This window comes from Drosophila guanche, unplaced genomic scaffold (genome assembly GCF_900245975.1).
Source record: "Drosophila guanche unplaced genomic scaffold, DGUA_6, whole genome shotgun sequence".
In the NCBI taxonomy this organism is placed as follows: Eukaryota; Metazoa; Arthropoda; class Insecta; order Diptera; family Drosophilidae; genus Drosophila; species Drosophila guanche.
In genome coordinates this window covers 7,866,001-7,878,130 of record NW_022995748.1, presented here as the reverse complement: position 1 = coordinate 7,878,130, position 12,130 = coordinate 7,866,001, and the positions used below count along the sequence as shown (strand labels likewise).

Below are 12,130 nucleotides of genomic sequence, written 5' to 3'. Positions count from 1 at the left end.
ACCTTGCACGTGCCATAGCCTATCCTCGCGACCTCCTCTATACCGCCAAGTCCCAGTTTTATCAAAAGTTCGGATAGCTCGAACTGGTTAATTGCAATCCCGGAATTATTATCGCTTAATTTGTCTATTTACACTTCAAAAGGGCCATTGTGACCCTCGTAGTCTTTGTTTTCATTAGTATTTGCTTTCAATTCATTTGTCGTACTCACTGACGTCTGACAAACCTCTACATGAGACTTCTGTTTTTCACTCGTAGTCGTTTTTTAGGTTTATTTATCGTTTCTTTCTCCTTCATGATGGTTTTCGTCGTCGTCGCTGTTGTTTTTCCCGCCTTTTTTACGCCTGCCTCAAATGCAGGTCTGGTGTCTTTTTCCCTGCTTTTTCGAGTCTCCACTAGGATCCTTGATCCTGTCGCCTTCTCCGTGGCCATCCTGGTCTTTCCTAGGCCTGCCATAGTTCCAGATTTCGCTGCTCCAGATTCCGTGTGACTGGCTTATCTGGGCCGAAATTGAGCCGAGGCAAGGTTTTCCGAAAAACTACGGATCCACTAAATGTTTTCACCAGCCGTCTTTATTTGTTTGTGGGGCAACCACTAATGATCGAATTATTGCTTTTTATTAAAGGATTTAGGCGAAATTTCGTGAAATCAACTAATTTTTTCCTTTGGGGGAAATACGAAGGTACCAAGGTTGAACAAAGGTTGGAAGCGGGAAATCTTCAGGATACCTCAAAGAGGACATAGGCTGGGCAAATAGACAGTTGTAAAATGGAACCCCAAAGAGGGAACAGAACACAAAATGTTAAACACATAAAAAGATCAAAGACTGCTTAGCAGCAGCGCATTTGAAAATTAAAATGCACATAGTTCCAAGTAAAATTTGTGATACTTGCGATACTATCGATAACGCATCGCATACATTTTGAAATTGTACCAAGTACAATACAACAAGCCTACCCATCGCTAAGGAAACAATAATATCTAAAATTTCTTAAAAAAAACATTCGAGAACATCGCAAACATTGATGTAAAACTGTAATAAGCTATTAGCCGTGGCGATTTCCACCCTGTATAGGCGGGTTGCCAAATAATCCCTGTACTCTAAAACCAAAAAAGAAAGCATGCCGAAAGTTGTTTCTCGCAGCATTGTGTGCTCCGATACAAAGGATCAGGAGGAGTACAGTGAGGAGAAGCCGCTTAACATATACTACTGCCTATGCAATAAAATGGCGCTGATTTTGGGTTAGTATGACAGATTTTCTCGAAGCAAGCTGGACGCCAATGGATTAATATCGTTTCAACAGATTGCACCCTGGATCAGTTGCCGTTGCGAGAATTGGACAATGCCCGAGTAATAAATGCCAACGAGCACGCCAACAAGCTGACCTACAATCCAAAACCAAAAGTACTCTACATTCGCCGCAAGGGCAGGGGCAACGCGATAGAGAAACAGTTCCGTTATAAGGTACGTATTCTGGCGAAATCATTTAAATCATTGCTCACTCTATTTGCACTTGGCAGTGCCGCAGCTGCGATCTTCCACTTTACTACCGACACAATCCGGACTCCCATGTCACCTTCGTGATGTTCAATGCTCTGGTTAACGCCAAGAACGATCAGCCGCTGGCTCAGCTGCTGGGCGCAGAGGCAAGAAACAAAGCCAAGCTGGCGTCTGCTGCCTCAGCGCCGGCTGTCGGAGGTGAGGATTCCGGTATAGTCGATGCCAGTGGAAAGAAAGTCATGGTCACGCGGCACACAAAGAATATGGGCAAATTCAGCTCCGTGACAGTGTCCACCATAGACGAAGAGGAAGACGAAATTGAAGCGGTATGCCAGTCTAGACTACGAACGAGATACAAATATTCCAAACCTCTTTTTACTTTGCACAGCGCGAGATTGCCGATAGCTATGCCAATAATGCGCGCATCATTGAGAAGCAGTTGCAACGCAAAGGAGGAAAACTCAGCGACGTGGGCGTCAGAGGAAAGACGGAGGACGCGCCTCCACCTCAGAAAAAACAGCGGGGCACTCTGCTGGAGAGATAGCTCTATGTATTTGTATAGAATATCTCTTATCATGCATATGTATTATGTGCTGATGCTGATAAAGAGGACCCTTTATAAATAAAACGGCGAGAACTAATTAATTCCGATCAGTGTTCGTTCGGCATCGATCTTAAGCAGTGTCAAAGCACAGATGTAATTAAATTATAATTAATGAAGCCGTTTGTATTTGTAAGTATAGAATTTCAAATTGAGTATTTTGTTCGATTGAGAAAGAACATTGGTGAGGGCTCAAGAACGTGTCTCAGTCGGTTTGTGATGCGCGAAGAGTTGTACAAAGCTGTGATTTCAAGCGGGCTTTCCGTGAATTTTCAAATGTATCCATCCCATTCTTGCGAATATAGATTTTGCTCAAGCTCCCTGCAGCATCAGCTAACCGTCTCAGATTATTTATCAATAATTATTTTATTCAAAAATAGTTTTTATTTCACCCATAGACTAGATGTTCAGCTCCTGTTTAACGATGCTTTTTAGACTGGTTTTTGTTTTCTTATTTTGTGTGCTCAAAGGGAATCAAGCTGTAGTCCATTGGAACTACACTCAGTGCGATTCAGTTGCTGAAAAATGTGTGTCATATCGTGACTGTATTAATGCAAGGAATTTACAGTATATCAAAGTTTGTGCTTTGCGAGCAATTTGCTGTCCGATTCCAAAACGACGGCATGCAGACACACCATCCTCGAGAGGTGAGTACGTGGACAATGTTGAAGTGATTCATTTGTGTAGCTACCAAAGAATCAGTGTTGAAGCAAACATAATTCAAACTGAACCATTCTGATGTATTTATTTACTCTTTACCTTTGCCGAAACCCAACTCAACTCGCAGCTTGTCTAAAATACTCAAAGGATAACACTTTTTGTCCGTCTCATTTGTTTGTATCCCATTCAAATGAATCAATTCGAAATGAGTTACAATACATGGCGCATATCGCTCAGAGGAACCCAAATGGCACTTACAAAATCGGAGACTGCGGCGGCACACTGATACATAACAAATTTGTGCTAACTGCTGCCCACTGTGTCAATCGTGAACGTAACATTGGTACACAGGAGGAGTAAGTTCATTTACATCAACATAATCATTATTAAAAACCATATCCTTAGAGAATTTGTGGTGCGCCTAGGAGGTCATAATGCCACAGATGGCGATATATATGAAGTAGCTAGAAAAATTCCGCACCCCGACTATGATGGTGATGTTATGAACGATATTGCCTTGGTGGAGTTGACTTCAAAAGTTGTGTTTAACGATCGAATTAAGCCTGCCTGCTTACCAACAACTAGTGGAGATGAGCATGATAGTATGACTGTCTCGGGATGGGGACGATATAGCGCAACTACTCCCAATGCCCAATCCCCTGTGTTGCGCAAGGCTGACTTAAAACTGTTTCATTTGTCCGAGTGCGGCCCTGAAGCGCTGGAGGAAATGCATATTTGCGCTGGTGGAGATAAACAAACAAGCGATTCATGCCAAGGAGATTCGGGCGGACCACTCGCTATTTGGCATCCAGAATGGGGCTCGTGTCTGGGGCAGGTATTCGGCATTGTTTCACATGGATCGCTGTGCCATGAACCGTCTCCACGTACAAAATATATTCGGGTCTTTCATTATCTTCGATGGATTGAGGATATAGTATGGAATGTCACCAGTGAAAATACGGACTGAAAATACGTGTTTTCAAAATAAACAGTCACCAACATTGCATATACTATATTAGGCGTCTTTACTCATCTAAAAATGCAATTATTCATTTAAATAAATATGTATTTCCATTGAAAAGTGTATATTACCTTCCTATATAAGCGAGGATCAGTTTCCTCTGGTTCGTTAAGGTGTTCCAGATGTTGCTTCGAGATAACGGCGTTCGATCTAAGAGATTTTGGTTTGCAGATCAGGCCCAGCAAAAAGCTGAATAGCTTAATGGCAGGCTTCTCCAGCTTTTCTTCACATAACTGAAGTATCTTTTAAATTAATTTTCGAAAATTTCTACAACAAGAATAGACAAGAAAATACTCAAAAAATAATAGAAAAATGCAAGGTGTGTGACCCAAACAAGGTCGTAGCACTCTTCTTTTTAATATTACCAGCAAATAAGTCTCAGTCTCTACAAACAATTGCTTCATCAAACCAATCAAATATAGTTTTTTTACTGATCGGTAAATAAAATAAAATATCAAAATCAAGCAAAATTAATTACGAATCGGTTTATTTTCTGTATATTTTAAAAATGATTAGGTATATTTCACGAGGCCTCCTAGGGTCAGTCGGTATATTTGATCGATAGCCCGCGGTCACACTGGAGAGTATAGTTTTCTCGCTCGCACTGCATGCTTTTCCCATAAGGCCCATAATATTTGGTCGCACTGCCTACCTCGAAGAGTTAAAATTTATAAATTTATCAACAGCCACAACTTTTCAACTCGGCAAATTCCACCTTGGCGAAGGCGAGGCAAACAATTCCAGGCCACACACGGGCAGCGCGTCGCGGTAACGCAAAACCCCAAAAAACAAGAAAAATAAGAAAAGGAAAAATAAAGATACATATTCTGAAAACAAGTACAAGTGTTGAAGAAGTGTTGGAAGTGTTGTTGTTTTGTTCGCTGTGCTGTGAATCGGGAATGTGAAAAGAAAAAAAAAGTTTTAAAGTAACACAAATCGATTAAATCAAACATGCAGCTATTTCAAAGGCACAGCTGAACGCCACTATACTCGTTGGTGTGTGTTCTTCGTGTGTGTTTGGTGTTGGTGTGGTTGTTGTTGTTGTTGGTTAATACAAACAACAAGAAGAGTAAGCAGAACGGGACGCTGACGCTGACACCGACAGCGACGCTGCAAGCGACGGCTCTGCCGCGGAGAAAATGTTTTCCGGACCCGGTAGCCATGCCATTAGCTATAGCGGTGGGATCAGCATTGGTGGAGGAGGCGGTGGCCTGCATCAGGACTGCGATGGCTACGACTTCACGAAGAACGAGAACGCCGCGCGTTGGCGTGGTCTGTTCATACCCTCATTGAGGAAGGTGCTGGAGCAGGTGCACCCGCGGGTGACTGCCAAAGAAGATGCCCTGCTCTATGTGGAGAAGCTGTGCCTGCGACTGCTGGCCCTGCTCTGTGCCAAGCCGCTGCCCCACTCGGTCCAAGATGTCGAAGAGAAGGTGAACAAATCTTTTCCCACGCCCATCGACCAGTGGGCCCTCAAGGAGGCCAACGAGGCGATCAACTCTAAGAAAAAGAAATCAGTTCTGCCCACGGAACGGGTGCACACCCTCCTCCAAAAGGATGTGCTGCAGTACAAGATCGACAGCTCGGTGTCCGCCTTCCTGGTGGCTGTCCTCGAGTATATCTCTGCGGATATACTCAAAATGGCCGGCGATTATGTGTGCAAAATTTCACACTGCGAGATCACCAAAGAGGACATCGAGGTGGTCATGAACGCTGATCGTGTCCTCATGGATATGTTGAATCAGAGTGATATTAAAACCAGTCCGCTGTCACTGCCCGCCCAGAGGGCTAGCGCGACCTACGAGGAAACGGTCAAGGAGCTGATCCACGACGAGAAGCAATACCAGCGAGATCTCCACATGATCATACGCGTCTTTCGCGAGGAGCTGGTGAAGATTGTGTCGGATCCCAAGGAACTCGAGCCAATATTCTCCAACATAATGGACATCTACGAGGTGACGGTCACCCTGCTCGGCTCCCTAGAGGATGTCATTGAGATGTCGCAGGAGCAGAATGCGCCCTGGGTGGGCAGCTGCTTCGAGGAGCTGGCCGAGGCCGAGGAGTTCGATGTGTACAAAAAGTATGCACACGATGTGACCTCGCAAGCATCACGGGATGCGCTTACAAATCTCTTATCCAAGCCAGGGGTGAGTTCGCTTCCGATATTCAAAGAACTAAATTAATTGTTCCTTTTGTTTCAGGCCTCATCCTTGATGTCTGCTGGACACGGCTTCCGGGATGCCGTCAAGTATTATCTGCCCAAGCTGCTGCTGGTGCCCATTTGCCATGCTTTTGTGTACTTTGACTACATCAAACATCTGATGGATCTCAGCTCCTCGCAGGATGACATCGAGAGCTTTGAGCAAGTGCAGGGTCTCCTCCATCCGCTTCACTGCGATCTCGAAAAGGTCATGGCCAGCGTATCCAAGGAGCGCCAGGTGCCAGTCAGTGGGCGTGTGCGTCGCCAATTAGCCATCGAACGGACACGAGAGCTTCAGGTGAAGGTGGAGCATTGGGATGACAAGGATGTGGGCCAGAATTGCAATGAGTTTATACGCGGTAAGTGCGGGGAAATGAGCGGTAGATAATCCCAAATTTTAAACTGATTCCTTTACAGAGGACTCTCTCAGCAAGCTGGCATCGGGCAAACGCATTTGGAGCGAGCGTAAGGTCTTTCTCTTCGATGGCTTAATGGTTCTGTGCAAGGCAAATACCAAGAAGCAGACACCATCGGCCGGGGCCACGGCCTATGATTACCGACTGAAGGAGAAGTTCTTTATGCGACGCGTCGAGATCATTGACAAGGTGGACAGCGAGGAGCTGAAGAACAGCTTTGAGCTTGTCACCAGAATGCAGCCGGCCATTGTGCTGACGGCCAAGAATGCACAGCACAAGCACGACTGGATGGCAGATCTACTGATGGTGAACACCAAGTCGATGCTGGATCGTATCCTCGACAGCATACTGCAGGACATTGAACGCAAGCATCCGCTGCGCATGCCCAGCCCAGAGATCTACAAGTTTGCCGTTCCCGACAGCGGGGAGAACATCGTGTTGGAGGAGCGCGAGAGCGCTGGAGTGCCAATGATCAAGGGGGCCACTCTGTGCAAGCTCATCGAGCGCCTCACCTATCACATATATGCGGACCCCACCTTTGTGCGCACCTTTCTCACGACATATCGCTACTTCTGCTCGCCCCAGCAGCTGCTGCAGCTGCTAATCGAACGGTTTAACATACCCGACCCGAGTTTGGTGTATCAGGATGCTGTCTTTGGCACGGGTGGCCTTGGTGGCGGCGGCGGTGGGGGTGACAAGGAGCACAAGAACTCGCAGCGCGAGGACTGGAAACGTTACCGCAAGGAGTACGTGCAGCCCGTACAATTTCGTGTGCTCAATGTACTACGCCACTGGGTGGATCATCACTATTATGACTTTGAAAAGGATCCCACGCTGCTCGAGAAGTTGCTACACTTTTTGGAGCACGTAAACGGCAAATCGATGCGCAAGTGGGTGGACTCCGTGCTCAAAATTGTTCAGAGAAAGGTAAGTTTACATTTCTCATGCAAATCTGTATTTTGTGATTACTTATTTCCTCTCCATTTCCCGTAGAACGAACAGGAGAAAAGCAATAAGAAGATTGTCTACGCCTACGGGCATGATCCGCCGCCCATTGAGCATCACATGAGTGTTCCCAATGAGGAGATAACGCTGCTCACGCTGCATCCACTGGAACTAGCCCGTCAGCTCACATTGCTGGAGTTTGAGATGTACAAGAACGTAAAGCCCTCGGAGCTGGTGGGCTCGCCGTGGACCAAGAAGGACAAGGAGCTAAAGAGTCCCAATCTGTTGAAGATCATGAAGCACACCACCAATGTGACGCGCTGGATTGAAAAATCAATAACGGAGGCGGAGAATTACGAGGAGCGACTGGCAATAATGCAGCGGGCCATCGAGGTGATGATGGTCATGCTGGAGCTGAACAACTTCAATGGCATCCTCTCGATTGTTGCGGCCATGGGCACGGCGTCGGTCTATCGCCTGCGTTGGACATTTCAGGGTTTGCCCGAACGCTACAAAAAGTTTCTGGACGAGTGCCGGGAGCTAAGCGACGATCATCTCAAGAAGTATCAGGAGCGATTGCGCTCCATAAATCCGCCTTGTGTGCCCTTCTTTGGGCGCTACCTGACCAACATCCTCCACCTGGAGGAGGGCAATCCGGATCTGCTGGCCAACACGGAGTTAATCAACTTCTCAAAGCGGCGGAAAGTGGCGGAGATTATCGGTGAGATTCAGCAGTACCAAAACCAGCCGTACTGCCTCAGCGAGGAGGCCACCATAAGGCAGTTCTTTGAGCAGCTCGATCCCTTCAATGGCCTCTCGGACAAGGAAATGTCCGACTATCTGTACAATGAGAGCATGCGCATAGAGCCGCGTGGCTGCAAGACGGTGCCCAAGTTTGTGAGTACAAAGCATCGAGGACTCGATGGGCATCCAACAACTAAATCCTTTACTTTCCTTTCCCTTTGTAGCCTCGCAAATGGCCGCACATTCCGCTTAAGTCGCCGGGCATTAAGCCGCGTCGTCAGAATCAGAATAATAATAGCAGTAAGCTGTCCAGCAACGCTTCATCGGCAGCAGCAGCAGCAGCGGCAGCTTCGTCGGCGGCATCAACGGTAGCCGCAGCGGCCGCAGCCACAACAGCAGCTGCGCCGCCGAATGTGGAAGGGCCGCCAGCGAGTGGCGCATCCATTTCCAGCGCTGGTGCTGGCGAACAGAGTCCGCAGCATAATCCGCACGCGTTCTCCGTGTTCGCCTCTGTCATTCTACCCGATCGGAATGGTAGCACTTGGAGCGGCACACCGCTGCATCATCGGACAGCAGCGGAGAGCAATGAGGAGGTTGTGGTGCCGGCGCCACATCTGCCCAAGAAGCCAGCGGCGCATGTGTGGACCAACAATGTGGCCATGATGAATTCAACGGTAATGGATGTATTCAGTCCCGTGCTGACAGATCACCAAACGTTGCCAGACAGCAACCCATTTGCCGTGGGCTCAGACTCAGATGCGCTGCCCTCGCCGCTGCCCAAGTTGATGGTTAGTCCACGCCACGAGACCGGCAATCGGTCACCATTCCATGGGCGAATGCAATACAGTCCGACGCATAGCATTGCCAGCACTGTGACTCTGACGGGAGCGGCAGCTACAGCTGGTGGAGATCTCAGCCCACAGATGGGTGGATTCTATTACAACGCCCATCAGGCACAGACAGGGGCAGTGCCCATATCGCCGCATGTCAATGTACCCACAGCCTCGATAATGGATTATCGAGCAGTGCCACCACCACTGCCGCCACGTCGCAAGGAGCGTACAGAGAGCTGTGCGGATATGGCACAGAAGCGACAAGCACCAGACGCTCCAACAGTAAGTACTCTATGCCTGCGATTTATCGCATTTCTAAGCCCTTGTTCCCCTTGCAGTTACCGCCGCGTGATGGCGAGCTAAGTCCTCCACCCATACCGCCAAGACTCAACCATTCCACGGGCACCATATCCGTACGACACAGCCATGGCCAGAGCAAGGAGTTGGCCAGTTCGTGCAAGAGCAGCCTACTCCTGCCCAACACAAGCAGTATTATGATACGCCGCAATTCGGCAATCGAGAAGCGAGCAGCAGCGGCAGCACAGCAGCCAGCACCGACTGCAGTGGCGACAGCTGCTGCCTTGGCGGGTACGGTGATGGGCTCCATAAACACCACGCTGGTCACTGTGTCACAGTCGGTGGCGTGTGAAGAGCAGCCGCCGCAATCGATCTCGCCAGCATTAAGCTCCTCGACAACAACATCGCCGCTAACACCCGCAACGCCCATCTCCCCGAACATTCCCAGCCAGCCAGTGGAGAGTACGTTAAGCGGTTATACGCATCAGTTACGGTTGAGGCCACAGCAGCAGCAGCAGCAGCAGCAGCAGCAGCACCATACACACCATCATCATCAACAGCAGCAACATCATCAGCAACAGCAGCATAATCATCCGCAGCATCATCATCAGCAGCAGCATCATCAGCATCCTCATCAATCACACACAACACGCTCGTCCCCAAAGGAATTCTATCCGATTGCCACGAGCCTCGAGGGCACACCCAAACTTCCACCAAAACCTAGTCTAAGCGCTAACTTCTATAACAATCCAGGTTAGTTTATTGCTCAAATTCTCTCATTCCAAACGAATCGAATATAATTCGAATTGCATTCCCCCACCCACACAGATAAAGGTACGATGTTTCTTTACCCAAGTACAAACCAAGAATAATATAATTGCCTGGCGATGTGATAGGAACGATAAACAAACGAAACTGCGATCCGATCATAAGTAGAGCATGCCTGCAGACATGCACACAAAAACACACATAAGTACTACTCCACAATATATGTAGTACGATTTGTAGGTACATATTCTAGTGCATAAATATATATCTATGCTAAAATGGACCGAGTTGAATCTGATGATTTGTATTATTATTCGAAACTCATTAAACATACACCCAGACCACCCAATACCCACCACCCACTCGCTGACACGCGGACACTCAGTCACGTCACACACAACCAATAATGAAACGAGTAAAATGCAAATACCGAAATTATGTTATTATATAATTATTAATTATAAATATATTTGTAAATACCGAGAACATTGTATTGATCGTAGAACGTAAACAAAATAAATCGTAACACTCTTGTTTAGACAGTTGGCCGATGTCTTCAACTGTTTTACAATATACTATGCCCTTATCTCCCTTTAAGACTTTCCTAAAACTTAGGGACACCTCTCGGCAATTCCTTTACCTTATTTACATCTGGCTCGAGATTTTAGTTACTTTCAAATGCATCTCTTAAGCAAGGGTTTAGAATCAGAGAGTGGTCTTAGAGTGGAAACCCAACTGCAGAAAACTTTATTGCTACCTTAAATTACAGTTCGTACTTTCAAGGCCAACTAGTTATCTATTTTTTGTTGAACTTTCCACTTTCATAGACTTCTCCGAGACAATCTTTATGGTAGGGCCGATGCCCTTGAACAAAGCACAGCATCAGTAAGACATGGCATCCAGCGTAATCATCAGTACCATTAAGTTACGTTGGGTTTAGAAAGAAAACCCAGGGGAGTCTCGTTTGCTGAACTAAAACCTATTATAGACACGCGTTAATTGTTTGCTCGCTGCATTCTGTGCCATACAAAAAAGCAAGGTATTTATTTCCTTTCGCTTTTCAAACGTCTCGCTACGTCATCAAAGCTTTGAGCACTGAGAAATGCTTCCTGAATTTGTGTCGATGATTGCCTTAACATGTTTTTGCAATTGAATTATTTTTATATATTTTATCAACGCTCTCCAGCTCTTAAATCAATACTTTCCAAAGTGAAAGTCAAGCCCCTTGTCGCGTGAGAAGACGAGTTATCAAAGGAGGGATGGCCACTGGTTGTTATTCCAGAAAAACTCCCCCAGATGCTCACTCAAAACAATGCGTCATGTAACCAAAATTATTGAGAGTTTTCGTTAAAGTAAAGTACCGAAGACCAAGGTGAATAAACCTAAACAAGTGGGCAGCAAAACGTCATCAAGAATGTTTTGCAGAAATGTCAACGAAAATCCAATTTCTTGAGCAATTCTTCAAACGACAAAATTTGTATCTCATATACCCAATGTGTCTCGCATTATAATATATCATTGCAGGCATTTCAGAATTTTCCGCTGAATGTGCGCCTTTATTTTTAGTCAAGGCCATTGCCCGAGATCAGTTATGGGACTTTCCACGGGTTTTGGCTACTGATCTTTCGCTTTTCTTTGGACTTGACCAACTTCTTTATGGCAATTAAACGATCGGTGGCAAACGACCTACACCAAGCAATTTTCACGTGTACCTTAACTTTTCTCCAAAACTCGTACTATCACGTTTCAGCTGTGCAATTTACACAACGATCCATGCAAGCTGCAATTGCTTGAAGAATTATTCAATGAATTTGCATTTAATTAATCTAATGGCCGCTAATGAGAGGAGAAACCCAGCAATCAAAGGCAGCAACAGCAACCGCATAAAGTGCACTGGGAATTGTGATGTAGGAGGAGGTTGCGGAGGAGGCTGCAAACTCATAATCATCTAATGCAATTACTCGTACATTGTGCAAAACATAATTGTGTTACATGAGCATATCAATTAGTGAACAAAACTTACAATTACAATCTCTAAGGACAGAATTTTAAAATTCCGCAAAATACAATCTTTACCGAGAATTTTCAATTCCGTTGATTGAATGATGCAGGCCAGGAAAACCCCCTTCCAAATGGGACCACACAT

At 46.3% G+C, this 12,130-nt stretch overlaps 3 protein-coding genes across 5 annotated transcripts; all 3 read left to right on the top strand.

Moving 5' to 3' along the window:
• The first annotated feature begins 1,119 nt into the window (after positions 1-1,119).
• Positions 1,120-2,145, top strand: LOC117583895 (UPF0428 protein CG16865). Its single transcript, XM_034272560.1, has 4 exons — positions 1,120-1,240; positions 1,303-1,463; positions 1,520-1,825; positions 1,888-2,145. The coding sequence occupies exons 1-4, from the start codon at positions 1,120-1,122 to the stop codon at positions 2,041-2,043; spliced, it is 744 nt and encodes a 247-aa protein (XP_034128451.1). The 3' UTR covers positions 2,044-2,145.
• A 20-nt stretch (positions 2,146-2,165) lies between these two features.
• LOC117583894 (trypsin-7-like) lies at positions 2,166-3,773 on the top strand. 2 transcript variants are annotated; one of them, XM_034272559.1, is made up of 4 exons: positions 2,166-2,232; positions 2,499-2,747; positions 2,888-3,116; positions 3,166-3,773. In XM_034272559.1, the coding sequence occupies exons 2-4, from the start codon at positions 2,504-2,506 to the stop codon at positions 3,725-3,727; spliced, it is 1,035 nt and encodes a 344-aa protein (XP_034128450.1). In that variant the 5' UTR covers positions 2,166-2,232; positions 2,499-2,503; the 3' UTR covers positions 3,728-3,773. The 2 variants fall into 2 exon arrangements, with proteins under 2 accessions (XP_034128450.1, XP_034128448.1); XM_034272557.1 differs by lacking the exon at positions 2,166-2,232 and having other exon boundaries at positions 2,490-2,747.
• Positions 3,774-4,369: 596 nt separating this feature from the next.
• Positions 4,370-10,526, top strand: LOC117583893 (protein son of sevenless). Of its 2 annotated transcripts, XM_034272555.1 has the most exons (7): positions 4,370-5,928; positions 5,983-6,340; positions 6,399-7,324; positions 7,391-8,239; positions 8,311-9,201; positions 9,258-9,969; positions 10,045-10,526. In XM_034272555.1, exons 1-7 carry the CDS (start codon positions 4,921-4,923, stop codon positions 10,086-10,088), a joined length of 4,788 nt encoding a protein of 1,595 aa, XP_034128446.1. In that variant the 5' UTR covers positions 4,370-4,920; the 3' UTR covers positions 10,089-10,526. The 2 variants fall into 2 exon arrangements, with proteins under 2 accessions (XP_034128446.1, XP_034128447.1); XM_034272556.1 differs by lacking the exon at positions 5,983-6,340 and having other exon boundaries at positions 4,786-4,790; positions 6,442-7,324.
• The last annotated feature ends 1,604 nt before the right edge of the window (positions 10,527-12,130 follow it).

Bases quoted from the DNA above. Each gene is read 5' to 3' on its own strand.
- LOC117583894 (XM_034272559.1), top strand. From the start codon at position 2,504: ATGTTCAGCTCCTGTTTAACGATGCTTTTTAGACTGGTTTTTGTTTTC. The intron at 2,748-2,887 runs GTGAGTACGTGG...CTCAACTCGCAG, and splicing joins AGACACACCATCCTCGAGAG to CTTGTCTAAAATACTCAAAG. The intron at 3,117-3,165 runs GTAAGTTCATTT...CCATATCCTTAG, and splicing joins AACATTGGTACACAGGAGGA to AGAATTTGTGGTGCGCCTAG.
- LOC117583893 (XM_034272555.1), top strand. From the start codon at position 4,921: ATGTTTTCCGGACCCGGTAGCCATGCCATTAGCTATAGCGGTGGGATC. The intron at 7,325-7,390 runs GTAAGTTTACAT...CATTTCCCGTAG, and splicing joins TCAAAATTGTTCAGAGAAAG to AACGAACAGGAGAAAAGCAA. The intron at 9,970-10,044 runs GTTAGTTTATTG...CCACCCACACAG, and splicing joins TAACTTCTATAACAATCCAG to ATAAAGGTACGATGTTTCTT.
- LOC117583895 (XM_034272560.1), top strand. From the start codon at position 1,120: ATGCCGAAAGTTGTTTCTCGCAGCATTGTGTGCTCCGATACAAAGGAT. The intron at 1,464-1,519 runs GTACGTATTCTG...TGCACTTGGCAG, and splicing joins AGAAACAGTTCCGTTATAAG to TGCCGCAGCTGCGATCTTCC. The intron at 1,826-1,887 runs GTATGCCAGTCT...TACTTTGCACAG, and splicing joins AGGAAGACGAAATTGAAGCG to CGCGAGATTGCCGATAGCTA.